This window comes from Ostrinia nubilalis, chromosome 15, assembly GCF_963855985.1.
Source record: "Ostrinia nubilalis chromosome 15, ilOstNubi1.1, whole genome shotgun sequence".
Lineage (NCBI taxonomy): Eukaryota > Metazoa > Arthropoda > Insecta > Lepidoptera > Crambidae > Ostrinia > Ostrinia nubilalis.
In genome coordinates, this window is record NC_087102.1 from 4629107 (window position 1) to 4656679 (window position 27573).

The following is a 27573-nucleotide window of genomic DNA, read 5'->3' on the forward strand; positions in this document are numbered from 1 at the left end:
CAGGCCTCCTACGAGGTGGACCGACGGTCTGGTAAAGGTCGCGGGAAGAGCCTGAATGTGGGCAGCGCGCAAGATCGTGCATTGTGGAAGACCTTGGAGTAGGCCTTTGTCCAACAGTGGACGTCATTTGGCTGAAACGAACTAACAAACGAACGAACATACTTAGGTATTATTGTTTCCCATTGCAAAAGGCGGCATTAGATTCACCAAGTCTAATTTCCCCTGCAAGTGTGAATACATTTCTAATGTACATACTAGCCGTTGCACACCGGGGCCGTAAATGAACCACGGCACTAATGAAAACTTGTGACAGTCCCGCCGGTTTTCGGCGGCTTTGGCAATGCCTAGTTTTAAAACGCGATATTTTGGGAACGTCAATCGGCAGGGGTGAACGATCGGTCACATGGCAAAAAAGCTAGAGGAAATTACGTGACGCTACAATAGACTGTCGGCCTTTGTCGGCGGCGACGAAATTAACAACCAAAAAGAGTTATTCCGCATCCATTTCTGGTTAATACGTATAAATAGACCAGCATCGTTCAGCTAACTCGGCAGTAGATCGTGCCAAACGGAATAACTCGATGACGGCATCTCAGATCGTGATATACCTACTTTGTCGTTGGAGACCAAATTAACTACCAAAAAGAGTTATTCCGCATCCATTTCTGGTCAACCTGTAATATTACACTAGCATAGTGTAGCTAACTCAGCAGCTGATAGCGTCAAACTGACGACTAACTTGGTGACGGCATCTCAGATGGTGGCATACTTTGACTTTTTGGACAGAAACCACGTGGTGACAGTATAAGACTGCGTTAGAGTAGAGACTTTGATCTACAAATGTGTTTAACCCAATGCTGACTGCGGTTACTTTTTGGAATTACTGTCTCGCAGACGTCATGAGTCTTGTTAGTTTTATCATCAATCCTTATCAGTAAGTTAGACGCAAATGACTATTCTAAAGCGGATTTTCCTGTAAAAAATCACAACAAAATTACGTACCAAAATTTTTCAATTGCGATTAATTATTTTAATCGGTTTTTTTAAGTAGAAACTTTCCTGAATCCTCTATTATGAGCCCTGAGAGTACGTAGAGTTTGACTTTCGTCTTCGATATGAAGAAAAAAATTTACCACTTCAGCTTAGGCTACGAAGTTTTTAATTTTACGGAAATAATGCATTTTGCTTGTTTGTTGTTGTGCAAAAATAAACCTAAAATAGATAAATATAACAAAGTATTTCGCACAGCAAAACTAATTCAGCAACGGGTTCGTCTCACACAAAGTTAGATTCGCTCGGGGCTCACCTACACGGACAGACTTTGAATACGTACCTATTGTGGTACATTGTTGTTTATGGTCTACATTACTTAATAGAGGACGAAAGGAAAGATTGATCAATAAATCATCTTATATTTGGTCCTATGAAAATGAAAAATCTTTATTCAATTTAGACCCATATGTATTTAGTAACGACAACGCTTTTAAACACACCTGAATCGTATGTAGTTGTCATAGGAACTAATTTGCAATAAAAATGTGTAGTGTAGTGTGATGTGCATTCGACTGTACCTAAGTTAAGGCTATGTAGTTCGATCTTCGTCGACCGCTAGACTTATTGTGGTGAACGCTCTTAACACAAGTTATATTTAGCTTACTTGGAAAGATATTCGGGGATATTATACGACAAATTATTATGAAACTCGTAAGAAATACATTTCCATTACTTTGCTCCTGCCTATAAGCTCCGCTCGCTTCAGCGAACTACTCAAAGTATCATATAACTTTAAGCAATTTTAAATATTAGACGAAGTATTAAGACTACATCTAAAGCAAGGATGCACAAATCATTGCGACCCCCTAATGTACAATTGTACATGGTACCCGTCAGGAACCTGAACCTTTATTCATCATCATCATCATCATTTCAGCCATAGGACGTCCAATGCCCACAAAATCAAAGTCAAAGTCAAAATTTCTTTATTTGTTTAGACTAATAAATAGTTCTTACAAATCGTCATTTTGCTCTTAAGGAGCCTCTACATGTCTCATAATCTTTACACACACACATAGGCCTCCCCCAATGAATTCCATAATGACCGTTTGGTAGCGGCCTGCATCCAGCACCTCCCTGCTACCTTTATTCAGTTGTTTTTATTTTCTGCGGCTCGCTTTTAGTTTATAATTTGCCCGAGTGAACCTGGTCCCAATAACTCTTAAGTCTGTGCATCCCTGCTCTAAAGCGCTTAATACTTGAAAGCAGCATACTGTGAACCCCCTAAAGTACACAAAACAACTCCCAACAATAATCGGTAGTTCCCGGAGCTGACAATAGTTTGAACCATCTTCAGGCTTCGTTAGAGCAACTCTTTGTCGTAATACCATTGCATTTGCGTTTCCAGTAGGAGCTTTAGGGTATTGCTTTGCTATTTACGTTATGAATGATTGTTGAAACTAAAATTAGGGGTAATTTTTGGGTACGACGCGGCGACGTTAGTTGTTGCTTACAGATTTTGCTTGCTTATCTGATATTTAGGTATTTAGATAAAACTCGTCTGTCTACTATGGCTGTGGTGATCCGGCTCGAAGGACCAGGAAAATGTGGTGGACTGCAGTGGACTGTATGCGTTTGTGTGTGTTCGAGAGCGCTGACCGGACGATGATGACTGCCGTTGAGAGCTTGCCCTTACTATGTCAGGCGTAGTAGGTGCTACTTGCAGGAATAAAACCACTATTTCACTTGCTGAGACTTCTCGCGTTTATTATTCGCTTCCTTTTCTCAGTTCTTGCTTCTTCAGATCACTTGTTGCTTGGAGCACTTGTTCTCTGAACTGAACATAACAATACATATAAACTCAAACTTGTCTCCCGGAGCGCCTCGCTCCGTATTTATAGGGCCCCGGGCTATATCCATCCCTTTCTCTCCCGATATTCCTGTCTCTGTCTCTCATGTTCTGGACCATAGTTCTGGAATGTTCGAAGCGAGAGGTCCGATGTTGCCGTCCTGTTTCTTTTTCTCTCGAATATTCCAGAAGTTTGTGGAAGAGTAATTGATGTGCAAGCGAGATGACAGATAATGTGAGAAAGAGATGGAATGTTATTTATCTCTAATCGACTCTAATTGATTATTTTACAACATTATCTGACTGTTAACGTTGCTAATCGATTCTAATTAATAAGTTAGCGTATTTTCTCGGTTGACGTCGCTAACAATCTCCCCCGCAGTGCGAAGCACTCCCTCTTCTGGATGCGACGTCTTGGTAGGAACCAGAACTGCCACTCGTCGCTTCGGTCGCCGTAGCACTCCTCCGGGTGTTCGCACGTCGAGGACTCGTACTCTTCCGTCCGGACCAGGGTATACCCGCTGTACTCTCCTTCGTGGCCAAGAGTTTCTTGGTGGCGTTGCGTCGAATCTCAAGGCGACGTTGCCGACTTAAGGGTCTTCTGTCTCCCGTCCGGCTATCTTCCTTGGCATCAAAGTTGGCAGGTACTCTTTTAGCCATCTTTGCCAGAAGCGCTGCGTTGTCCTCCAGTTTGCCTTCCCGATGAGGTAGCAGTTGAGTCCAATCGGAGAATCTCTTCGGGTCCGGAGTGACTTCTGGTGTTACCTTTAATGTGGCAACAACTTGAGAATTCTTCTCCTCTCCGGTGTATTCATCCTTCATCTCGAAGCGATCTTTCTTCAAAGTCTTCAACGCTGGATCTTTTTCCAACTTCCTCTTGATGAGACGCTGATGTGCCTGATGCCCTCTGCTGGTCTTCTTCAGGACACTGCGAGCCCGTTTGTCGGCGTCGTTGCATGGCCGACGTGGTTCCACTCCGATGTCCTCTTTCTCGAAGTGTTGGTGAACCAAGGCTTCCGTTCCATCTTCCACTAATCTGCTGTGGGGCACTAACTTCACTGGATCACTTCTTCCAGTGTTGCATCCATGCAGAACCCATCCAAGGCTGGTCAAAGAGGCAACTGGTTCGGAGGCCTTCCCTCTGCGTAGTCTCCGTGTGACTATCAGCCCCCAATTGTCTTGCCCAATCAGAAGTCTAGGTACTTCTTTGTCGTAGACCAGCTTCTTCCTAATTTTCTTCAGGTGTTTCCAGTTCTGAAGCATTCCTTCTTCGACACCTTGCTTCGTCAACTTCAAGTTGTCGATTGTTCTCGCTTCCATGTTGAGTTTATTTCTACAATGGACCCCCTTGATCTTCATGTTGATCTTCTGAGAGTTGCTCTTCACCATTCCGTTCCCCCCGACCATCTCGATGGAGATGGCTTCCGGCTTCCCTTGCGCCCCAATCTTCTTTGCTACTGATGAGTCCAGCAGCGTGACGGTGGACCCTTCGTCCAGGAGCGCGAGCACTTTTGCCGTCCCTTTGGGCCCGTAGAGGTTTACCGGCGTCATCTTCAAGTAGGCCTTTCCGCAGCTCGTGGTGTGCACCGACGACACAACTCCTTTGACGGGCTTCTCTTGAGTCTTCGTTGCTGCGGACTTCTCCGAGTGAAGACTGGTGTGATGACACCTCGTGCACTTCTTGCACGGCTGTGCCCGGCATGTGTTCCTTGCGTGCTTGAAGCGCAGGCATTTGAAACACATTCTTGCCTTCTTTGCCATTTCCCATTTTCCGTCTACACTGGATTCCCTGTACCTCTTGCACTCGTACAGCCAGTGATCTTCTCGGCATTCTGGGCACTTCTTCGCGTCAGTCTTCGGTTCTTCACGGCGTCCTTCTGTTTGTTGGACATGGTGAACCGGCCTCTTGAACATATTTCTCTTCTGGTCCCAGGACACTTCCGGGGGAGCGTAGTCGCTGTTCATATCTGCTTCAACTTCCATGAAGTCGTACATAAGTTCGAGCGCTGGTTTTCCCTCTGCCCGGCGCTCACGTTGGTACATCAGCCACCGAGACTTCATGGTCGGCGGCATCTTCTCAAAAAGACACTCCACGGCCCCCGGTGCGCACAAATATTCCGTTTTGCCGAGTGCCCTGATGGTGGCCACGGTGTTGCGGACTCGGCTGGCAAACATGCAGATCTCCCCTGATGACTCGTTGACCCTTGGCAGCCTTTCCATCTTCTTTAACTCCGCCAGGGCTATGGCTCCAGGTCTGCCGAACCGGACCTCCAGGCTCTTCATCAGCTCTTCCGGATCCTCGGCGGTGAACAGGAGGCTCTTGACTGCCTCCCTCGCGTGCCCCTGGAGACACCTTCGTAGTCGCGCCAAATTTTGTGCCGGCGTGAAGGAGCGCGCGGTGTCTTCATATGACCTTCTGAACGCGAGCCATTCTTCACATGCGCCATTGAAACTTGGGAGGTCGACCAGTTGTCTTGTGAGGCCACCTTCTGCCCTCTGTGACAGCTTGGTGATGGCCATGGCCAATTCTTGAATATCGGTCCTCCCTTCCGAAGGTAGTGGCTGCGACGGCGGCGGTGGCGGCAACACTTGCGGCGGGAACGGCGGCAACACTTGCGGCGGCGGCGGCGACGGCAGCGGTAGAACTTGTGGCGGCGGCGGCAGCGGCGCGGCGGTCGGCGGCGGCTGTAGCGGCTGTGGTTTCGGCGGTACCTTCTCGGCGATGATGCTCAAGTGGTCCGACCAATCTTCGTTCTGCATTTGCCTGTACTGCACTTCTTCTGGATCCTCTTCCATGTCGGAATCCAATTGGGCCAACTCCAATTCCGCTTTGGCAACTTCCAGTTCCTGGCGGGCCACTCTTAATTTGGCCTCTATTTCTGCCCTTCTTCTTGACGAGCGGACGGAGCGCGTGTCTTGATTCACTCGTGACAGTCGCGGCGTTTGTTCATGCACTTGCGGCGTGGGTGGCGCGTACTGTCCTTCAACAGTCGGCACGGTGGTCACCGTAGTCGCGGGAGTCGCGGCGGCGGCAGAGGCGGCGGCAACATTGGCCGCGGTGGGCGTGGAGGCGGCGGCGGCGGCGGCGGCGGCGGCGGCGGCGGCGGCACGTCTCTTCTCTGCTTCCGCGATACGGGCCCTTAGTGCTTCGTGTGGCTTCGTGACGTCGGCGGTTATCTGCTCTGTGGAGGAGCGCGGTGCTGGTTCCCCTCTTCCCAAATGCACGCCGGGCTCTCCCATAACCCGGGTGCTAACAGCCGGCGCGGCGTGGTCCCTGGCGATGCGCGGTGAGGACGCGCCCCCGGCGGGATACGGGGTCAGCGTTGATGAAGTATCCGTGGTTTCCGTCGGAGTACTTCCTTCATGAACCGGCGACGACGTAATTCTCCCTGCGGCGGCGGCGTTAGCCGCGGCGGCGGCACCTCGTAGCTTCTCCGACCTGGTGACAGGCATCTTCGCTATTCCCGTAATCCGGCTACTCGAAGGACCAGGAAAATGTGGTGATCCGGCTCGAAGGACCAGGAAAATGTGGTGATCCGGCTCGAAGGACCAGGAAAATGTGGTGGACTGCAGTGGACTGTATGCGTTTGTGTGTGTTCGAGAGCGCTGACCGGACGATGATGACTGCCGTTGAGAGCTTGCCCTTACTATGTCAGGCGTAGTAGGTGCTACTTGCAGGAATAAAACCACTATTTCACTTGCTGAGACTTCTCGCGTTTATTATTCGCTTCCTTTTCTCAGTTCTTGCTTCTTCAGATCACTTGTTGCTTGGAGCACTTGTTCTCTGAACTGAACATAACAATACATATAAACTCAAACTTGTCTCCCGGAGCGCCTCGCTCCGTATTTATAGGGCCCCGGGCTATATCCATCCCTTTCTCTCCCGATATTCCTGTCTCTGTCTCTCATGTTCTGGAATGTTCGAAGCGAGAGGTCCGATGTTGCCGTCCTGTTTCTTTTTCTCTCGAATATTCCAGAAGTTTGTGGAAGAGTAATTGATGTGCAAGCGAGATGACAGATAATGTGAGAAAGAGATGGAATGTTATTTATCTCTAATCGACTCTAATTGATTATTTTACAACATTATCTGACTGTTAACGTTGCTAATCGATTCTAATTAATAAGTTAGCGTATTTTCTCGGTTGACGTCGCTAACAATGGCATTATTTAAATAAGTTATTTCACATAATGATACATGAGAGCATGAAAGATATTTTAGAGAACAAAACGAAGGACGCCTTACGTTATACTAGCATCAAATTCACAAGGATGCAACTGACCGCATTACTCTTAATAAGTCGAGTCGCCTTTGTACTATCTAATCCATCACGTCTCATTCAAGCCAATATTCCTGGGTGGATAGTTGGAAATCGGTATGTAAGTAAGAAATACAAAAGTGACCTGTCAAATTCACATAGATATGGACTAGATCATTTCCTCACTTAGGACCTTTAGGATGTGCTACTTTTAGGATCAGCGATTTCGTGTTCCGCTGCACTATCAAAATGGCGTACTGGGGACTTTCTTTTTTTTATGTGACAGGAGGCAAACGAGCAGACGGATCACCTGATGGTAAGTGTTTACCGTCGCTTCCAAAATTGTCTATTTTGATCGCAAAAGTAAGTCGAGCGCTGCGGCGGTGTTTCTTGTGTATGGAAATCCACTCATGGTGCGTCCAGCTTTTGAAAAAATGCTAAATTTTGTTGTTAAAAGTAAAACGTGCGCTCTGAAGAAATCCTGCAAACTGTTGCTACTTAACTAGTTATTGGTACACGGTACACCTACAAAATGAGCGTTGAATTATCAAAAGGAGCTTAAGAAGCGGGCGTGAACTGAAGCAGAGTGTAGATCGCAAATTGGCAAGATCAATCTCTGGTACTAACTAAATTCAGCTACATACTAACTGCAATTCTAAGCCTGGAAAGATTTTCCTTGCGATCTCCTTGCTTTGGTTGTCTTTGTACTGTAAATTCCATATTTTATTTTCGCTAACTGAAAGATAGAGTGATGTAGGTATGACTGACAAAAAATCTTTAGAAACAATTTTTAATCTTCTCTGAAAAATGAGGCTCGTAGGTAATTTAAAATATCAGAGAGCAAAATTGAAAATAGTAAGCTAGTGCTAGTTTAAAAACCAACCTCAAAACCGGTTTTCAAATCTAGGCCGCAAGGTTCAGAATTGATTACAGCTGACCGTGTCTTACTACAAAGAAAATGTCGTCTTAATAAACTTAGTCCTTGACGCTAAAGCGCACTTACAAACTTAAGTATTCCCTTTGAGTCGATTTCGTCCTTATGTGGAAAATTTTTAAAGTTTAGAATTTGTTGGGCTTCAGTTGGATAGATCTGCGTCCCTTTACATCGATTTTCCTTCGTGGCGCTGTGTTGTGGTTTGTAGGTAAAAGCATACCAACATACACTTGTATTTTGAAAGCACCAACGATTTTTACTACAAGAATTACGTCATTGGGATAGTTTTAAAAAGGTAGCAGGAAGGCGCTGGATGAAGGCCGCTACCAACCGGCCAATATGGAAATCATTGGAGGAGGTCTAGATGTTCCCCAGTGGACGTCCTACGCCTGAAATGATGATGATGATGATTGTTTTAAGAAAACACTTTTTGTGGTCCTCTTTGTATTTCGTGTGGGGTGTAACAGCTCAGTTCTCCTGGGTGGCAGATTTAATAAGCTATCATCAAGCGTCATGGTTCAATGAAAGGGACTGACATAATGGGCTTTCAGCCACCACCAGGTAAAAAGAGTTTCAGTAGGTATATCTTTTTTAAGTGACATATCCATATGTCTTAAAACTAGTACCCAAGGTAGGCGTGATCATTTTGTATGCACAAATCACAAAAATGTTACACTTAAAAATGTTTTTATAACACATTTTTATGATTCCCTAGTAATTTTCACTAATCCTAACACCTTGTATGAATTTTCACTGATTGGTAAAATTTTAAATAAGGCTAAACCACTTATTGACTGTTTTTTTACACTCAAAAGTGATTTTGACTAACGCGCTTGGTCAATGTGATATTGACCAAGGGCATCAGTCAAAACTACTTTTGACTGATTATGAGTTTTGGCTGCAACATCTTTAATATCTGAATAAGTGTCAAACAAATTAATTGTTATTTGTAAGTCACAAGGTTATCACCAGCTCTCTTAAACATTTAGCAATGTTAACAAAAAATACTTTATTTATTGTTATAGATAAGGTAAACTACATTATTCTCGTAGGTGTAAGTATGCTTCTTATCAATGAGTCAATGACTCCACTTTCTAGGCCAATTCCGTAAATAGATTAACATTGTTGACTATATTGTCTTACAAAGTACTAGGTATATCTTATAAACCATTTTACATTCGTTAAGAATAAAAAACTTATTGACAACAAACAAATCTTTCCTCTTTATAATATTAGTATAGACTTACCTACAGGTAGTTACATAAGTACACATGGTATTTTCCGTGTAAAATTATAGAAGAAGAAAATTAAAGGGTCCATGAAACCATTTTGTTATAAAACTGTCGCGAATATTTATTTATTTGGCTCTATTTTAATTTACAGAAGTTTTTTCTATACTTTATGAATGTCTCTACATACACTGGTAATGTTTTTCGGTAGATGATCACATAGTCAGCCAACACAAGGACAGATTTTCTCCCTCGCAACCGATTTTCCCTCCTATAACCGGTTTTCTCTCCTGTAACCGGTAGTATTGCTTCAATGCCGGACCAAATGGCCCTGTGTGTGATAATTTCCGGTTCGTTTTGATTTGTGCACGATAGCTCCGTGTACTGTCAAATAGCGCTTTTCATTCCGAGACCACGTTTCTGAATGGCTACATTGTGAATAAATTCGAGAATCTCTTTTTGTTATCGATTTGATAAGTCTGATTGTTTTGATGGGCGCTATAGGGTTTGGCAAATTCCTAAATAAGTCTGTTAAAATGCATACAGCCCTGGTCCACATTATTGCCTCTATGCAGGTGTAGGGGTAAAATCACAGAAAATAGAAGAGAGGTTCGCCAATCCTATGAATGCAATATAATTTATAGGCTATTTCAAATTGGCTACTTTATTGGTATTTAATAGTCTTGTTTATTGATACCATATTACCATAAATGAATCAGTCATAAAATAGAAGTGAGATGGCGACAAAACATCAAACGACCTGCATGTTTGATGTCTTAAGCGTATTATCGATACGCAAATTCCGTGAGGATGTGCCAATTGCCGGTTATCGGTTTACCGGTCTGCCTCGACTTTTAGCGGCACGGCCGGCTCACCTTTGTCTGGGTCACAGGGGTAATTAGTTTCATCCGGACCCGGTTGATAGAAAGATGCAAATTTTAACTTCATTTTAATCAAACTTCAGCTCAGATAGGTCCCCATAATTGATACTTACTGTTCGAGGTGCTTATCTTTTTTTTAAAGTTTACTTATCCTTTGTTTTGTCTCCTGTCATCCGCTTTACACTGGAGGGAAGTCGAACCTTAACTTTGAACTCCTCCTTTGTTCTTCTGATTAATTTCGTTGCGGATCCAATGACATTTTAGTTTTTCTTGGGACAAACTTGACCTTCATTGGTTGGGTTTTTATTGGCGGTCAAGCTGTAGATCCTGGCTACACAGGAGTTGCAGCGGTGGGATAGAGAGATGGGAATAGTCCCGTTATAAAAACTTTAGTTCATTAGTGCCTTTTTCCTGAAATGCGGATTTCAGCACGCGAGTGGATTTAATCAGCATGCGTGCTGCTGCCCGCATTTCTTTATTTAATACATGTTTTTCCTACACAGGAACGCGGATTGGCTTTAGGCACTTACCTAAGTTAATACGAAATATTTGTCCTGCGTGCAACCAGCTGCGTGATTTTACACGCACATGTGCCGAAATCCTCTCAGTGAGTGTTGTGAGGCATCAGCTATAAAGTCTTATAAATATAACCCATTATTACCTTCCTTTAGGCCATCATGAGCACCAGTTGCAAGCGTTCTGAATCTAGAATTTCAGCAGGTCTACCACCTTTACCTGGTCATCGTTTCAGCGTGAGGCAGGTAGGCGTCGGACGAAATAAAGAAAGAAAAAAATAAAAAGAAAGAGAAGAATCTTTATTTGGTAGGTACTAAAATTTTACACGTAAAAATCGTCAATACACCTGTAAGGTATGATTTTCAACCGACTTCAAAAAAAGGAGGAGGTTCTCAATTCGACCCGTATGTTTTTTTTTTTTTTTTTTTTTTTTTTTCTATGTTTGTTACGCGATAACTCCGCCAATTATGAACCGATTTGAACAAATCTTTTTTCAGCGTATAGGTAATACCTCAAGGGTGGTCCCATTTAAATTTAATAATAAAAAAGCAACCCCCAAGGGTGGAAAATTGGGGATGAACTTTTTTATACGAAATATCTCCGCCGATTATGAACCAATTTGAACGATTATTTTTTTGTTGAATAGGTATTATCAAAAGAGTGGTTTCATGTGAATTTGAAGAAAATATTTCACCCCCAAGGGTGGAAAATTGGGGATGAACTTTTTTATAATATACATTAAGAATATGGTCTAAATGTACTGCCTACCTTCAGTGGTAACATCAAGGTAATAATTAGTTAACTAAAAAGCAAGAAATAAGTAAAATTTTATAAAAAAAATTAAAACCGACTCCAAAAAACCTACACTAAAAAAGTAGAAAAATAATTACTAATTACCTACTTATTTATTAGGATGAATTATTAATATTTATGTAGGTATACCATGATTGATACTTTTGGAGTCGGTGCAGGCAAACTTTACATGTTTCATAATCTTGGCACCGACTCCAGAAGTATCAATCATGGTATACCTACATAAATATTAATAATTCGTCCTAATAAATAAGTAGGTAATTAGTAATTATTTTTCTACTTTTTTAGTGTAGGTTTTTTTTACGTGTAAAGTTGAGTACCTACTCAAAATGACAGCCAGATAATTAAGAACAGAACTCTGATTTTCACTGGAGGCTTTCATGACATCCACTCTCTTTGTCACTCTAAATATAGCCTCAACATGAATAAAAGAGATGGAAAGTGCCGAAAATAAGGGCACATTCGTACGGAATAGGCCCTCTGAAAGAGATACAAGCTGTCAGGTGCTAGTACTATTTTCGTCCTCTACATTGTTGATAATGTGACGTTGACACCCGACGATATGATAACGGCTCGGTTGCTTCGTGACTCAATGTGTGAATAATTAATAAGAATGGCATAGAGAATAGATTCTAACGCTTAATTGCATTTGCAGGGCTTTCTATACGCTAGTTTGTAACTAGCGTTGATAATATAGTCAAATAAAAATAAGTAGAAAACTTATGAAACTTTTCTATGGACATAAATTATGCTTGTTCGATACGTCTTAGACTCCTCCAGTGTCAGTGTGACGTGCTAATTTTGGGACACCCTGTATACATTATTATGTAATGTTAGAACAATAAGCAACAATTTCAAATGTCATGGGGGGCATTTCACGCGAAGCGGACAGCGAAAATCAAGTCAGGTTTTGGATTTTGTTCATATTTGGATTAAATGTACTGCTATATGATCTGAATGGATGTGCATCATTATATTTTTTCTATGAAGCTTAGTTTATTTTTTATGAGCGTTCAAAAAATTGGTAAAATTTTAGGAACAGATTTTTCTGAAGCTATTACTGCTATTATTACATTTGATTAAAAACAAACTGACTATTGGACTTTTGAGAATAAGTAACTGTGTTTCTTACTATTTACTACAAATTTGAAATTTCTTTTTTGTTCACATAGAAAACCGGAAGTAAAGTTTTAAAATCGAATTTTACAAAACTTCGGTATTTTTAATTTTTTTTATTTTTATTTTAAAATATACCTAGTAGTCTATAAATAACGTGTGTAAAGTTGTAGAATGGAGTCTGTATTGGTTTTTTATTTAGACGCAGTACAGTGCGAGCGCGCCGCAATGAGCGTCATACTGGCTATCGACATTTGGCTACTGTATAAAAATTATTTGTTCGAAAACAACTGAAACGTTAATATTGTTGCATGCATACTCTTAAACAATTATAATTTTGACTCGGCGAACTTCGTACCGTCTAACAGACAATGATTGTTGGCATTGAGATGGTATTACGTCGCAGACCACCCACAACTTATTGGATAATACTATTAAAACATTACCCTTCTTTTTGGGTAGTCGGGATATGTTAGTCCGGGGTGCCAGTTAACTTCATGCCAAATTTCATTAAAATCTGTTCAGCCGTTCTTTGTTTTATACATAAAACAAAGTCGTGTTAGTTACACGATTTATAAGTCAAGAACGGTTCGGCAGATTTTGATGAAATTTGATATGGAGGTAGCTAGCCAACTACCTAAAAAAGAAGAATTATGTTTTTAGTGTATTATTCAATAAGATGTGATGTGGGTAGTCCGCGACGTAATACGCACCATCTCAATGCCAACAATCATTGTCTGTTAGACGGTACGAAGTTCGCCGAGTCAAAATTATAATTGTTTAAGAGTATGCATGCAACAATATTAACGTTTCAGTTGTTTTCGAACAAATAATTTTTATACAGTAGCCAAATGTCGATAGCCAGTATGACGCTCATTGCGGCGCGCTGGCACTGTACTGCGTCTAAATCAAAAAGCAATACAGACTCCATTCTACAACTTTACACACGTTATTTATAGACTACTAGGTATATTTTAAAATAAAAATAAAAAAAATTAAAAATACCGAAGTTTTGTAAAATTCGATTTTAAAACTTTACTTCCGGTTTTCTATGTGAACAAAAAAGAAATTTCAAATTTGTAGTAAATAGTAAGAAACACAGTTACTTATTCTCAAAAGTCCAATAGTCAGTTTGTTTTTAATCAAATGTAATAATAGCAGTAATAGCTTCAGAAAAATCTGTTCCTAAAATTTTACCAATTTTTTGAACGCTCATAAAAAATAAACTAAGCTTCATAAAAAAATTATAATGATGCACATCCATTCAGGTCATATAGCAGTACATTTAATCCAAATATGAACAAAATCCAAAACCTGACTTGATTTTCGCTGTCCGCTTCGCGTGAAATGCCCCATGGTAGAGTCTTTATAATTAAATACACTCGTCTCACTTCACGCTGTCGCGAAAAAATGTGTCTACACCATATCTTTAAGTTTTTACTGCATTGTCTTTCGTTTTCTTATGAAACAAAAGAATTATAGGCTTGTCAAATGCTTTGTACACATGAATTGTTTGATCTCCTTTGTAAGTATGGCGAGGAATCATTGAACGCATAATCATATCTGTTAATAAACTAAGTATTCCGCCACAAGGTTACGCATTAGATACAGTGTCTGGGTCCCATTTGAGTACCCACGTTCGCTAAGGATTGAAAGAAATAGTAGTAATAACCCTTCTTCTGGCGCAGTCGGGTAAATACGAGGTCTTTCTAACTTACCTTAAAAAGACCTGAAAATTGTAAGTACTTTAATAAAATAGTGTGCAGGCCAAATCCTCCATGTTGCTTTTGGCGATTAAGAAAGGGTTGTGTTCCTTTTAGAGACAAATCCCCTAATAATAATGACGGTTTTAACCAAAATTGAGTAAGAGCCTAATATTGCAAACCTATTATGAGCACACGTTCGTTCAATACTTATTTAGTAACTCTCGGTTAAGTTTTGTTAGTAGCTAAAGTTAAGACCTTTCGAAAGTTACAGTTTGAGGCTGATTAAGACCTCTTTAATTAGCTCTTTGTTTATGATAGGTTAACTAATTTACTGTTTAGTTTGAATTAGGTTGTATTACCACAGAATAATAATAAGTACTACGTACAGAAGTTTTACTTCGCGAAGGTATTTAAAAAAATGTATGCTCAATGTCATTAACAATATGGTGTAATTTAGCTTGTCTCAAGAGTCAAGCAAGTTTGTCAGAAGTTTTGTTGACAAACGTCAGTGATCGGTACTGCGCCGAAGCTATAGGGCTGACTTCGGTAAAATGATGTGACGTGAGGTGCCAATCTGCAAAAAATGGCGGGGGAAATACATGATTTAGCATGAATTATCATGAATAATATTAACTACTTATTTATCTCTCAGTAAATCTCTCAGTCTTGAGGCAACTTAAAAAAGTACATTCTGTGTTTTTATTATTATTTAGGCAGTTAAATACTGCACAGTATTTAGTACACCATTTTCTTTATTTTTTTCCATCATACACAAGAATACGCGTGCGTGAGTCAATGTTCGCTCGTATGTGAGGCCTTGTCGAATAGTACTCTTGTAGGGGGCAATCGTGCGTGTTTTGTTTTCGATGTAAACTCGCGGAGATGAACAGGCCTGGTATTACTACGAGAATTTCAAAGAAGTAGGTAACTAAGTGAAGACATTTCGGTCAGTGTTTTTTTTTCGGGGAATTTAAGGACTGAATTATAATCACTGTAATTAGTAAATAATATTTTTCTTACTTATTTATTTCAAAATTATTTGCATATTTGGTTATAAATTAACGTCATGTGGCATTTTTCAGTTGAATTTTCGGCCAAGCAGAAATAAAATTTATATTTGATGATTCAATGAAAACTCATATTCATTATTTCATATTATGCGAACCATATTTATTTTGAAATACAAAAATAAACCACAGTACACAATTACGTTCGTTTCATAAGAGCATCATTAATGGAAGGCCCCTAACTGGGCCTCGATTTTAGCTGTAATGTGTTTGCCGTGGAAAATTCCAGCAATGTGAAATGATTGAATTTCTGCGAATAGCCAAAATGAAATTGCAAACGAGTTACAAAACTAAGCCGTAACTTCATACCTGTATTGAAGCACTGAACATGAAGCTTAAGCCTAGGTGCAGACCACCGACTTTTAGTTGGCCGATAATTGGGCACGATTCTAATTTGTATGAAGAATCGGCCGATACCAAATCGGTGTAATGTGCGCACTTCCTTACATGCCCATACTGATCAACAGCTCGACCCAACTATCGGCCAATTAAAAATTGGTGGTCTGCACCTAGGCTAAAGGTGTGCATGCATATACTAGACCTAGAGTATTCGCTAGAGAGCCATGTTATCTGTACATCGCAATGTAACGTTTTGTTCGAAAGGTACAATACAAGCAAATACATTGAGTATTTTCCTTATCTTACCTAATAATATTCTAATACAGCGTGTCCTAGAAACAATGGATAGCCCTGTAACTATTGATTACCCTTACTATGGTTTCTCTACTTAAAAAATTATGACTAGTCATAATTTTCGAGATTTTAAAATTTTTTAATTGCCACCTGTGATTGCAATGCGAAACAATTCAATTTTCCTTGATTTTCTATCTTTTTTAAATACTTTTGAACTACATATTTTGTTAAATTGGATTCAGAAAAAACTAATCGCGGGAGGCAATTTTCTAAAAAATATAGAAAAAAAATGTTCTAAAAAATATTTTTAATAAGGTCAAAAATTGATATAGAGAAATCATGAGGAGGCCTATCGATAGTTGCAGGGTTATCCATTGTTTTTGGGATACTCTGTATGTAACTTTAATTACAAAATACAGGTCGAGTTTGATGGACTGTGAGAAACTTTCCAGAAGGTTCTCCTAATGAATATTGAACGAGCTTCAGGTTCAAGGAGAACGATAAAAAGGGATATTTATAAACTGCTCCGGTATAAAGTCGACGCCTAGGCTAGGCTAGGCTTTCTAGCAAACAAATGAAGATGACTACATTATTAAAGAATTGTCCTTGGTGTTGAGAATAGAGGTATTCGACTTTACATTAATCAATTTATTAAATCTCTATTCCAGTCGTATTACATACACCTTTATTTAGCGAAGACTGTAAGATGTGGACTGACAGTATTATTAATGTTGAAATTATAATTTCTCTACGTAGAACACAGTTTCTTAATTTTATAAGTTTTTCAAGATATTTATTGTAATTGGTGTCACTATGAAACACGAAATGACACAAAGATGCTACGTCTATTACTGCTATTACGTACAATTTATACCTACTACATGTCATAAATAATAATAATTACTTAAACCTAGTACTTACTTTTACATTCGAGTACATCTCGCTGTATGAAATTCAGTATGAGTTAGTAAAGCCGAACGGATTCAGTATTTTAGTTTGTGTGCTCTGCAACGGCTAACGGAGTGAACTCGTGGTTTGTATTTATCCAGCGCTTTTCTACTTTTGATATTCGATTACAGAAATGGAAAAACCTTTTACTCACCCGTGTGTTCGTTGAAAATGTCTGTTGCAAGCTTTATATGGATTTCATTTTTAAAATCCATTATAATCCATTAGGTAGTGGTCAGGTGTTTTAGGGCCACCACTCACTCGGCCATTTGTGGCCGCCACAGGTTGGACAAGGTAGTGCTTCATTTAGTCGATGGCCGCCATGAACTATGAATGTAGGTAGGTAGATATAAAAAATCATCTTGAAGCCTAAAGTCTGAGTAGGACGTAAGTGTACATCAAAGTAGAGATTGTTTGTTTCCCATATACATTTAGTTGGGTGCTATTTCGCTTAAATATGTAGTCAGACATTTGGCTACTACTCCTAGAACTCAGGAATTCCGTACCGTGTTCAAACAAGTATAATAAGTTTCTTGTAATGTCAGAAGATAAGAAAAATCTTGTGGCGGCCATGGCGGTCTTGGCAGTTATTGGCGACCAGTGGCTCAACCTGGCTTCGATAGAGTCGACCTCCTCCCTTAATTATCGCGGCTTCAAGCACTTTAAAATTAAAACATGGAACCTGCGTCTGCATAATTAAAAATGGGCTTGATCAAAATTAATACCCCGCTGTTCCTGCACTCGATGGCGAATATATCCCGGTTATTCCTGTAATTGCTCATGGACTCTGTCAGTTTTACTCCGTAATTAGCCATCCGGGCGCTCTGCAAAACTACGGTTATTAAACCGAACCGGATATTGATTTTATTCGGCAACAGACACGTAATAATACAGGAGGGTAGTAGGAAAATGAACCGCCCAATAAAGTGCACCTTACCTGCATGAGTTATGAACCAGAATTGAATGCAGTTGGTTATTGAAACGGATATGCTGCGCGAATTTTAAAGAGTACGGTATTGTTTCAGTTTTCGTGTTGTTGTAAATTACTATCACAGTTTACCTAACTACTTCAAAATGATTCAATCATTTTGAAGTAGTAGTAATACATTTAAATTTGTGTTTTGATTACCCTGAAAAAATCAGTATTAAATACCTACGTATGTGATTCTCGTGCACTCGAAAACATTTTGATAATAGAAAAGTACGGAATTCGTTTGTTTTCTTGGGATGGGTGAGGATCAAGTTTATCTATTCTGACTATTGACCATTCCAATAAATCTCACCCTCCAGAGACAAAATGACATTTTGCATAATAGTTCACATTTCGAAATCACTTCAGGGAACGAAGTAACAACATAAAAAACGCCAGAGCGAAGCGATTTCGAAACTAAAACTCACATTTTAAAGGCTACGAAGGCTGTCCTAGAATAGTCAATATATTATGTATCCAACTTGCTTTTCACCTAAAAAAATGATAATTTTTCGCCATTTCTAAACTACATATTTACATCGGTCTTCTCATAAGAGTGAGACTTATGAGTGGAGTCAACATGGCTAAATTTGTTTTGCGTAGTACCGTCTCTACAGCGCATCAAACTGTGCATTTATGTTGGAAAATAGACTCAATTACAACTACATAAAGCTCAGTATTTAGCTTGATGTGCCGTCTGTACACAAGATATGCCTTTGTGATGTTAAACGTGATAAAAACCTCCAAGGTTGCCATACAAAGACTTCCTACTAATTCAGAACGAAATCTTTTTTGCATTCCCCACACAATGCTGATAACAAAGGTAAATAAGAAAACGTTTCTTTTAGGTAAAACGTTTATGTATTTGGATATTGTTTAACAAATAACATATTACTATAACTACTAGTTAACATCACAGACGGTTTTCTTAAGGAATAAAAGTTAAATAAAAACAGTTACATCTTATTCATAAAAAGCAGCACAGTTATTGCTGTTTACATTAAAACGTCTCTACTTTGTAAAATTATCATTTGACGTCGCATTTACTTGTTAGGTGTAAAGAGTACGGTGTATATTTATGAATAAGGGGTAACTGTTTTCAAAAAGTCTATTTTGTATTGTTCTTCTAAAGTATTATCTTTATTACAAAATATTTGAGAATATTTTAACATTTTATTGAAACTAAGTATACTAAGTAATATTAATTAATGTATTTTTTTTAGTATTCATATTTTTTCAAATAATCTAGGAAAACTATACCTGGAAAAACAACTATTTTCCAGTAAAGTAATATTGCAATTGGAGAAACATTATGGATGTTTATCTATTTTCTATTTTACAAATTGCATCATTAAACTATGAGAATACATTGTAATAATAAATTTATTGAGATACTTCACTGCAGTCGCTTCACGTCACGAAGTTGGCACCATTTGGTTTGGTTTGTTGGTCCATGCTGTAATACTGTCACATGTCTAAACACATTAACATCAATAGAAGGATCTAGGCTGCAAAGTGTAAACACTAGCTCTCAGCTACCAAAGAGCCCGCGAGTTTCCCCGCACTCGTCACAGTACTGTACAGATGGAAAAACAAGTACAACAGTAACCCCACACAGATTATAAAGAACACTATACAAAAACACACAACACACTCTGACAAGTAGATTTTTATTCTGTCCGTACGGCTCATACGAGAGCCCGGGATGTCCACACTCGAGTAGGTCCACATTTGTGCAAATACAGCCACCGTATCTGAAACAAAAAATAAATAAATGAACCATTGTTTGAAGAGCAATACTTCGAATAAAACCTGTCGGTACATGGAACCGTGTTTTTATTTTTAATTGGAACGCAGCGAAAATTTTCGATAAAGCAAAATATTCAGTGCAGATTCAAAATGTTGTTGAAAACGAAAATTGGAGATTACTGAAAAATATTTTTCATTTTAAACTGGAATTTAATTGCGTCGCATTCATTGGTATTCGATACATGGATTTTTAAAACGTATTTATTTTGAAATCGAATTTTATTAGCTACTTCTCACAACTTTGATCACGGTGTATTCCCAAGTGGTTGTTATGATTGAAACCGAGTAGGTTTTCGCGGCAGTAGTGGTTCAGTCAACGTCAAATGGTTCGTGACACGAAAAGTGGGCAAAAAGTTCGCAACACGTCTTTGTTACAGTTGGAATAAGGTTGTGTTGTCTTGTCAACCTTTTGGCCACTTTGGGCGTCACAAACTATTGTACGGTGCGTAATCTAAAATATGGTGGCATGCAACGGAGTGGCCACTTTGGGGATAGAGTATTGCCGGGCTTCTATTGATATTTTTTTCATTTTTCTACATTGAGCATTTAGGGGGCGTCCATTAATTACGTGAGACTTTTAGGGGGGGAGGGGGTCCAGAAAAACCTCACTTAATCTCATGTGGGGAGAGGGGGGGTGTCGAGAAATATCACGTAATTTTTTTCCACAACAAACAGAGTAAATCCTCCGTCTGCATTTGTGAACACAGACCCAGTTTTTAGATCCGCAGTTAAAATAACCAATACATTTTTTGTCGAATTTTGCTACCAATGCTTTAATATTAACAAAATGTTAACTAACAGTTAAAAATTGTACTAAAAGTAAAAACTGGGCCTAAATTGTTTTGTTTTATCACTTCAGTTAATTTTTTTACGCAAGTCGGGTGTTTTTTAAAAAATATAATATTTTCGAAGCATGAATTATCTCATTTACATTGCAAATATACATTTTGGAAAATCTCACGTGAGATAAGGGGGTGGGAGAGGGGGTCTGGCAAAATCTCATGAAATCTCATCAAGGGGGGCGGGGGTGTTAAAAAATAGCCAAAATTGTCTCACGTAATTAATGGACGCCCCCTTATAGTTGATATGGCGTATGAATATTGTGGCTTTGACACGAGTCTTCCTTCCTGCATACTAATTGTTATTGTTACCAAAGAACAGTCACACTCATTTAATATATCATTATTAGCTTACTTTGGGGCTAGATAGCGCTGTGTGAAATTGTCCAAAAGATATTTATTTATTTATATTTATAAAAAAAATGTAGTAATTTCCATTTCTTTTTTTATGTAAATTTAATTTTATTAATTTTTCACTTTAAGAAAGAGGTTTAGTTATGACGTCAAACGCCTGAAAACAATTGTGTTTCCAAACGTTGAACTGTATTTTCAGCATAGCTAAAATATTATTCAATCTTAAGACAATAGAATATTCGTACATTGTGACAAACATATTTCATGTAAATTGTTATCCGATACAAGAATCTAGAATAGGTACCTTTATTTATACATATTTTACTTCAACACAAGAAAATTAATGAGATTTTGTGTTATTTAATACAACGATCTTAACACAAAAAATAACTGAGCTTAAATTTCTAAAAAATATATTTTTATTCCGACCGTACATAAAAATCTTATATTTTTTAAGTGGTTTTAAAATGGGTTGAGCTAGAAATGTTTTTGGGGTGAATAAGGAACATAAAATTAAAAATTTGTTGTGGGTAGAGTAAGGAGCAAAATTGGGTTGAGTAAGGAAAAATAATGAGTGGGTTGAGTTGTCGTGGGTCGAATACGGAATAACCCCTTTATCTACCTATTCTACAACTATTTAAAAAAATACAGAGACCACCACGTGTTCTTATCAAGATTTTTTTTCTTCTGAAAGTGCCTTTCTCAAAGCAAACGTACGAGTAACATAAATGCACATGTTTACTTTTTTTACGCATACCTTTACGTAAAGCGATGAAAAAGTGAAGTAGTTATTGCCAGCTAATATTGTGCATTTCTCAGCGCGACGCACCACTGCGTCTGTGAGAGCTCACAGACGAGCAATAGTAATATCGGCAACTGCTTGCGATCGAAAAGTGTTACTTTTGGCACTTTAAAGTATGCAGGTATTTTGAAGATATCAAAATATTAAATAATATAGTATTCACGGCTCTCGTCTCGTCGTTTACACTTCATAATGTGAGATTCTATGTTCCAAATGTATGAAAATGAAAATAAATTACCTTATAACTTTTTTCAGTCTTGTAATGAATTCACGATCTTTTACTTTGATCTTAAACGGTTCCGATTAGGAGTTCGGAGATAGAGAGAGAGAGAGAGAGATCAGTCGCCGATATACTGTCGCTCGTCTGCGAGTTCCCTAAACTGCACAAACGCAAACGCCCGGATACGGTCCGTGTAATTCCCGGAACGTCCGGATTTTCCGCACGATACACGACTTTTTTTCCGGACGGAAGCAAACACTGTGCTTCTGTGATGCACCCCTTAATAACTCACTTGTTTGAATTTGGATAACGTTAAACGTACCGTTTGATGTCGTTTATTTAATATTTGGACATGTTACAAGTAGACATAGAATGTTTGTTTGCATTAAAGAAGACATATTATTACTTACTAGCTTTCCGCCCGCGGCTTCGCCCGCGTGGAATTTTGTCTGTCACAGAAAAACTTTATCGCGCGCGTCCCTGTTTCAAAAACCGGGATAAAAACTATCCTATGTTCTTTCCCGGGACTCAAACTATCTCTATGCCAAATTTCATCAAAATCGGTTGCGAGGTTTAAGCGGGAAAGCGTAACAGACAGACAGACAGACAGACAGACAGACAGACAGACAGACAGAGTTACTTTCGCATTTATAATATTAGTTGGGATTGGGATAAAAAGGATCAAAAGTAAGCATCTGATTACTAAGTTTCTAAATAAAAAGTTGTTACAAGAAAGTAAAGCTACTTTCAGCTGAAACAAGTTTGTTATTTACAAACTTTTATTGAGGCATTTTGTCGATTTAATGTGATAAGTCCATACATTTGCCATGTAAAAGCATCGATAAGATTATATCACAGCGCGCATTATCTTAACCCGGCTGCATACTCATGCAGTCATGATGTGTTTCGCAGCAACACATAATGGCTCAGCAAATTGGTTTAGTCGTGATGACATAATATTTTTTTAGATAAAATGCATAGCAAATTTGAAAAATGATGGACAGACCGTGCATGCTTCACGCATTAAAATAATAGTACATTTATCTCAATGACTTCACGCTCAATTTTGCTTTGTATCGTAGTGACATTTTGTGAATAATAGATCTTTTGGCGAAAGGACTTCTTCTATTGCTACATTAATTTACTCAACATTACACTACTACTAACTACTTAACACTACTAACTTAACACTACATAACTTAGTCCTGGCCTAGAATAACACATGCTGAGTGGCTGCCATTTTGGTTCAAAATTAAACAAGTTACATGTACCTACACGGATTTCTGTTGTAGTCTTAATAAGGATTTTAGACTAAATACAAAAAATATTTCTACCTTCCAAATAGCTCTGTAGTATAAAATGGAAAAATACCAGCTAATAAAAGATAGATTAATACACTTTTTTTGGAGGAGACCCAATTAGGGTACAAAATATTTCGATAACGATGAGCCGCTCAGGAGCAGGCGTTGGATTATGACCTTTAACACCTAATCCGTCAACAGCATTATTAATTCAGGCTCATGTAACGACAAAGCCTACTTAATTGGAAGGTAAACCTTGTAAAAAAAGCAAGTGTTATAGCTCACACTTGACAACTTATGTAGCCAAAAGTTTTTATGATCTAATAAAGGAAATGGGGAAAAATCGTCCAATCTTTTATTAAAAAATATATTCAAATAGGTTTTGAGAAAAATATTTTTTTTAAGACATGGCACCTAAAATCCGCCATTTTGATTTTTTCAATTTTAATATAGCCAGTGTCACTCTCACGATTAAGACGAATCTAACGATACATCTCACGCTAAAATCGGTCAAGCCGTTTAGGCTGTAGGCAGTGCCAAAGAAATATACAATATACATACATACATACTACATACCCACATACCCACATACATACACTCGAAAAACTATGTTAATAATTAGCGCCCGTATTCACAAACATTACTATGAGGTCTCACGGCGCGCGTGGACGCACAGGGTGACACATTAAAACCAATCACAGTGCTATATTTAACGCTGTGTGTTCGATTTGCTCCTTCACCTAAGTAAGCATTGTTTGTGAATACGGTACGTACCTAAGTGTCTCTGTAGTCTCCTGTAACCAAATTACCTTTATGTAAATCATGTGATTGAAGTTGGAAGTTAGAAGAATCTTTCTTTGACTGAATTCACTAACGTTACATTATTTATTCTATTTTATTTTACAGTTACGATAAGACTAGCGGCCGCCCGCGACTTCGTGCGCGTGGACCCCGTTTTACCCCTCAGGGGTGGAATTTTGCAAAATCCCGCCTTAGTGAGCAGCACCTACGTTCTAAAAGGAACCCCCACGCAAAATTTGAGACTACTCGAACTTGTAGTTTCTGAAATTTCGTGATTAGTGAGTGAGTCAGTGACCTTTTATTTTGATATAAAGAGAGCATATTTTGAAAACTACGCGAATTTCATTTGAGGAAGGTCGCGGGCAGAATCTACTCCCTTATAAATTCAACTGAATCGACTCAGTCTTTAGTGTTGAGTTAGGTAAGGGTTTAAGTTACAAGACAACGGTCAAAGTCCATCTATTGATTTTTTGCTGAGTGGTAGAGTTAGATGATTGAGCGTAGTATTACACGCTTCTACTTTGATTGCCTCTCATTTCAATTTAGTGTTAACCATAGCAAATGAAATGTAGATTGATCTTTTTTATGTTCGTATGGAATTGGATGAGCAGACAAATAGTTTGATTGTTATGTATAAAAAACAGCAGTTCTAATACAAGTTCCAATAAAGATAATTTGAATGGTTCCAAAAACCATTAAAATTATGTTTAGAATAAATAGTTAATTATGAAATATCTTTCAGATAGCTAATAGTATTCCCAACGTTTTGAGAGTATTTTTTTTTCTTTTTAGATCAAGTTCGCATATACCTATGTAGTAGGTACCAATTATTAGTACGAGGATTTGAAGAACTTAAAAAGGTTTAGGTTTTATAACAGACAAAATTAGTTTTTAAACGTGAAAAATACGAGGTGACTTTTTGCCTCACATCCAATTTATTTATTTAACTTAGTTGCACGGTTAATGGGGTATGATTTGTAAACATCCTACATTATTATCCACACGACTGATTTTAATGAGCAATTTTCAATAATTAGCGAAGTCACGGTTTTGCACTGATGTGTACACTTGCCTTAATTAACAAATTTTATTCACCTGCGATAAAATAAAATCTGCACGTAACTATGTAAGAAGTTGTAAAAGAGTTATTATCAAAGAAACTGCACGAAGACTAGGAAATGAATCTACAGTTATGCAAGTGTTTTAGAATTGACACAGCTGTTTTAACTGTCAAGTATCATAACTAAGGCCGAGTTCCACAACCTTTTTTAACCGTAATAATAACAATAACCGGTGCTTTTTGTATGGAGTTTGACAAATTTTTGACGTTTGTCAAAGTTAGAGTAAGATGGTGCAACCCAGCCTAAGACTTATTTAGGCAACCAGGAAGTTTTATACTCCGTATTAAAAATATTTTGGATAAATATACTTCATCACTTTAAAGGTACAGTCATAGTTATTTTGATACATACAAAGACGAGATCAATATTATGGTAACAATATCAATTGTATGCATAAGTATCCTTCATGAAGATTAAGCCATAAAAGGAGAGTGGCCATTAACGCACATGTCTAAAGTTACTGTATTGTACGAGTACTTACATTTATAACAATAGTTCCAACAAACAGGTGAAAACTTCCAGATGCGTTTAAAAAATGAAATGAAAGAATTAAATAATTCACGTGACAATCACTTTCGCTAACTCGAAACAATTCCACTATTTGCCACCTTCATGTTATCACACAACTTTGTTGATTCTTCACATTTGTCAGGTGTCACGAACCGCGGCTCTTAACGTGCTAACGTGCGATCTGCGCAGGCGCCGTTTGTAAACTTAGCTCGTTTATGCGACATAAACGTCGTGGCCGAGTAAGGCGCGGCACACATGCGCGGCGCGTGGCAAAATCGTGCCACGAATATGGATGTGCGATCAGTCTAGCTCTTTCAAATTAGACGTTTTGAGACGGACGTTTGTCGTGCGTTTGCAAGGCCGCACACTAACTGTTGGTAATTGACATTTTTATTCCATTGCAGCAGTCATAGAATTTTTAAATATTTTGTCCGTTTCAAAACGCCTAATTTGAAAGCGCCCTTATGCTGGACAAACGTTTTTTAAACAAATACAAAATATTTATTTGTGAAACACGTGTTACATTATTTGCATTGTTGATGAGTTTTTCAAACTAAAGTATATAGCGGATGTTAGTTAATGCAAACATTGTAGTACGGGTATGAAGAGGTCCAAAGGACAGCGGAAATTGGTAATAGTGAGTCCGTGTCTATGTAAATTTGTCAATATTGAAAGAAAATTGTAATTTATAATGTGGAAAATTTTATTAAGTGATATCAGAGTCTCTTAAAGCACAAGAATGTCTAAGAAGTGATGTCATTATTATTTTATAAGACATGTGATTTAGTGTCGCGCAAATCAACGCAGGTTATTAAGAGTAAATAAATATAAATCTTTAGGAAGACATAATTTCTTTTTTTTATCTCCCTTTGTCTCTTAATCCTAAATTCATTATCATGAGAAAAAAATGAGAAAAAAAAAACTAAATGAAATGCAACCCTTTTTTCAATACAATAATGCAAGTCACGTGTCCGTGCCACACTTCCCACGAGTGTGCACGCGGCCTACAAACGACGCGTAAAGTTTGACATAACTGATAACTGTATTGTTTCACTTTATTGTTCTTATCGGATGGTGTAATTGAGGCTGGTTTACCTCTCTGATGCTCTAGGATTTATTTAGTGGAGTTTTTGAGAATTTTTGATTACGGTTTTATTTTTAAATCTTGTTTTTTTCTAGGTCAAACTAAGGTTCGTCGGAGAGTATGACGGTTATGGTTTACGTGCTGTTGACAGTTGTCAGATAACAGCAGGAAGTTTTCATAAAGAACTTTGCTGTTCACTTGTTATTATGTTCATCATCATTTCAGCCTCAGGACATGCACTTCTGAACATAGACCAATCATTGATTAATAGCACAGCTGCATCACTTAAATCCTATGATTTATGCAGGATTTCCTATTCTATGGACTTCTTCTTTCGTTCCTAGGAATACCTATTGCTGATTAGTGAAGTCGATACGCATCACTTTATTTAGAATCCAACTGAGGAAGAACGTCAGTATCAGTTTTCAATTTAATTGTTGCTAAAAAGAATCTGCTGATGGCGTTTGATTTTGGACGTGTACTATAATGCACCCCTCGAAAAAGCATAATTTACCCCTTCGGCAAACAGGGTACATTGATACCATGAGGATTTAGTGGACATACCTGAAATAATTGATATTTTGTATTATTAGCCACGAAAAAATTATGCTTTCATTTAGATTTAAGTGACATGAATCAAACAGTACTAGTTCCAAACTTTAGACTTCATAAAATTGTTTTTTAATTTAATGCCATGCCATGGTAGGAAAGTACCTGCCAATATTTTGAAAAATGAGACATGTTTTCTATACTAATCATTTGACACAGGTTTTTCCTTTGATAGGGAGAGTCCCTAAGACATAACTCACTTATTTACCTAC

At 38.5% G+C, this 27573-nt stretch overlaps 1 protein-coding gene and 1 long non-coding RNA gene across 2 annotated transcripts; both read right to left on the reverse strand.

The window, feature by feature from the left end:
* Positions 1–3205: 3205 nt before the first annotated feature.
* Positions 3206–6295, reverse strand: LOC135078622 (uncharacterized). The gene has a single exon (XM_063973151.1). It carries the CDS (start codon positions 6293–6295, stop codon positions 3206–3208), a length of 3090 nt encoding a protein of 1029 aa, XP_063829221.1.
* Positions 6296–18749: 12454 nt separating this feature from the next.
* On the reverse strand, positions 18750–25940 carry LOC135078440 (uncharacterized). The gene is made up of 2 exons (XR_010258609.1): positions 25640–25940; positions 18750–19665 (listed from the first exon to the last, which is right to left on the reverse strand). It is a non-coding gene; the product is annotated as an uncharacterized LOC135078440 (long non-coding RNA).
* Between the last annotated feature and the right edge of the window lie 1633 nt (positions 25941–27573).

Bases quoted from the DNA above. Each gene is read 5' to 3' on its own strand.
- LOC135078622 (XM_063973151.1), bottom strand. From the start codon at position 6,295: ATGCCTGTCACCAGGTCGGAGAAGCTACGAGGTGCCGCCGCCGCGGCT.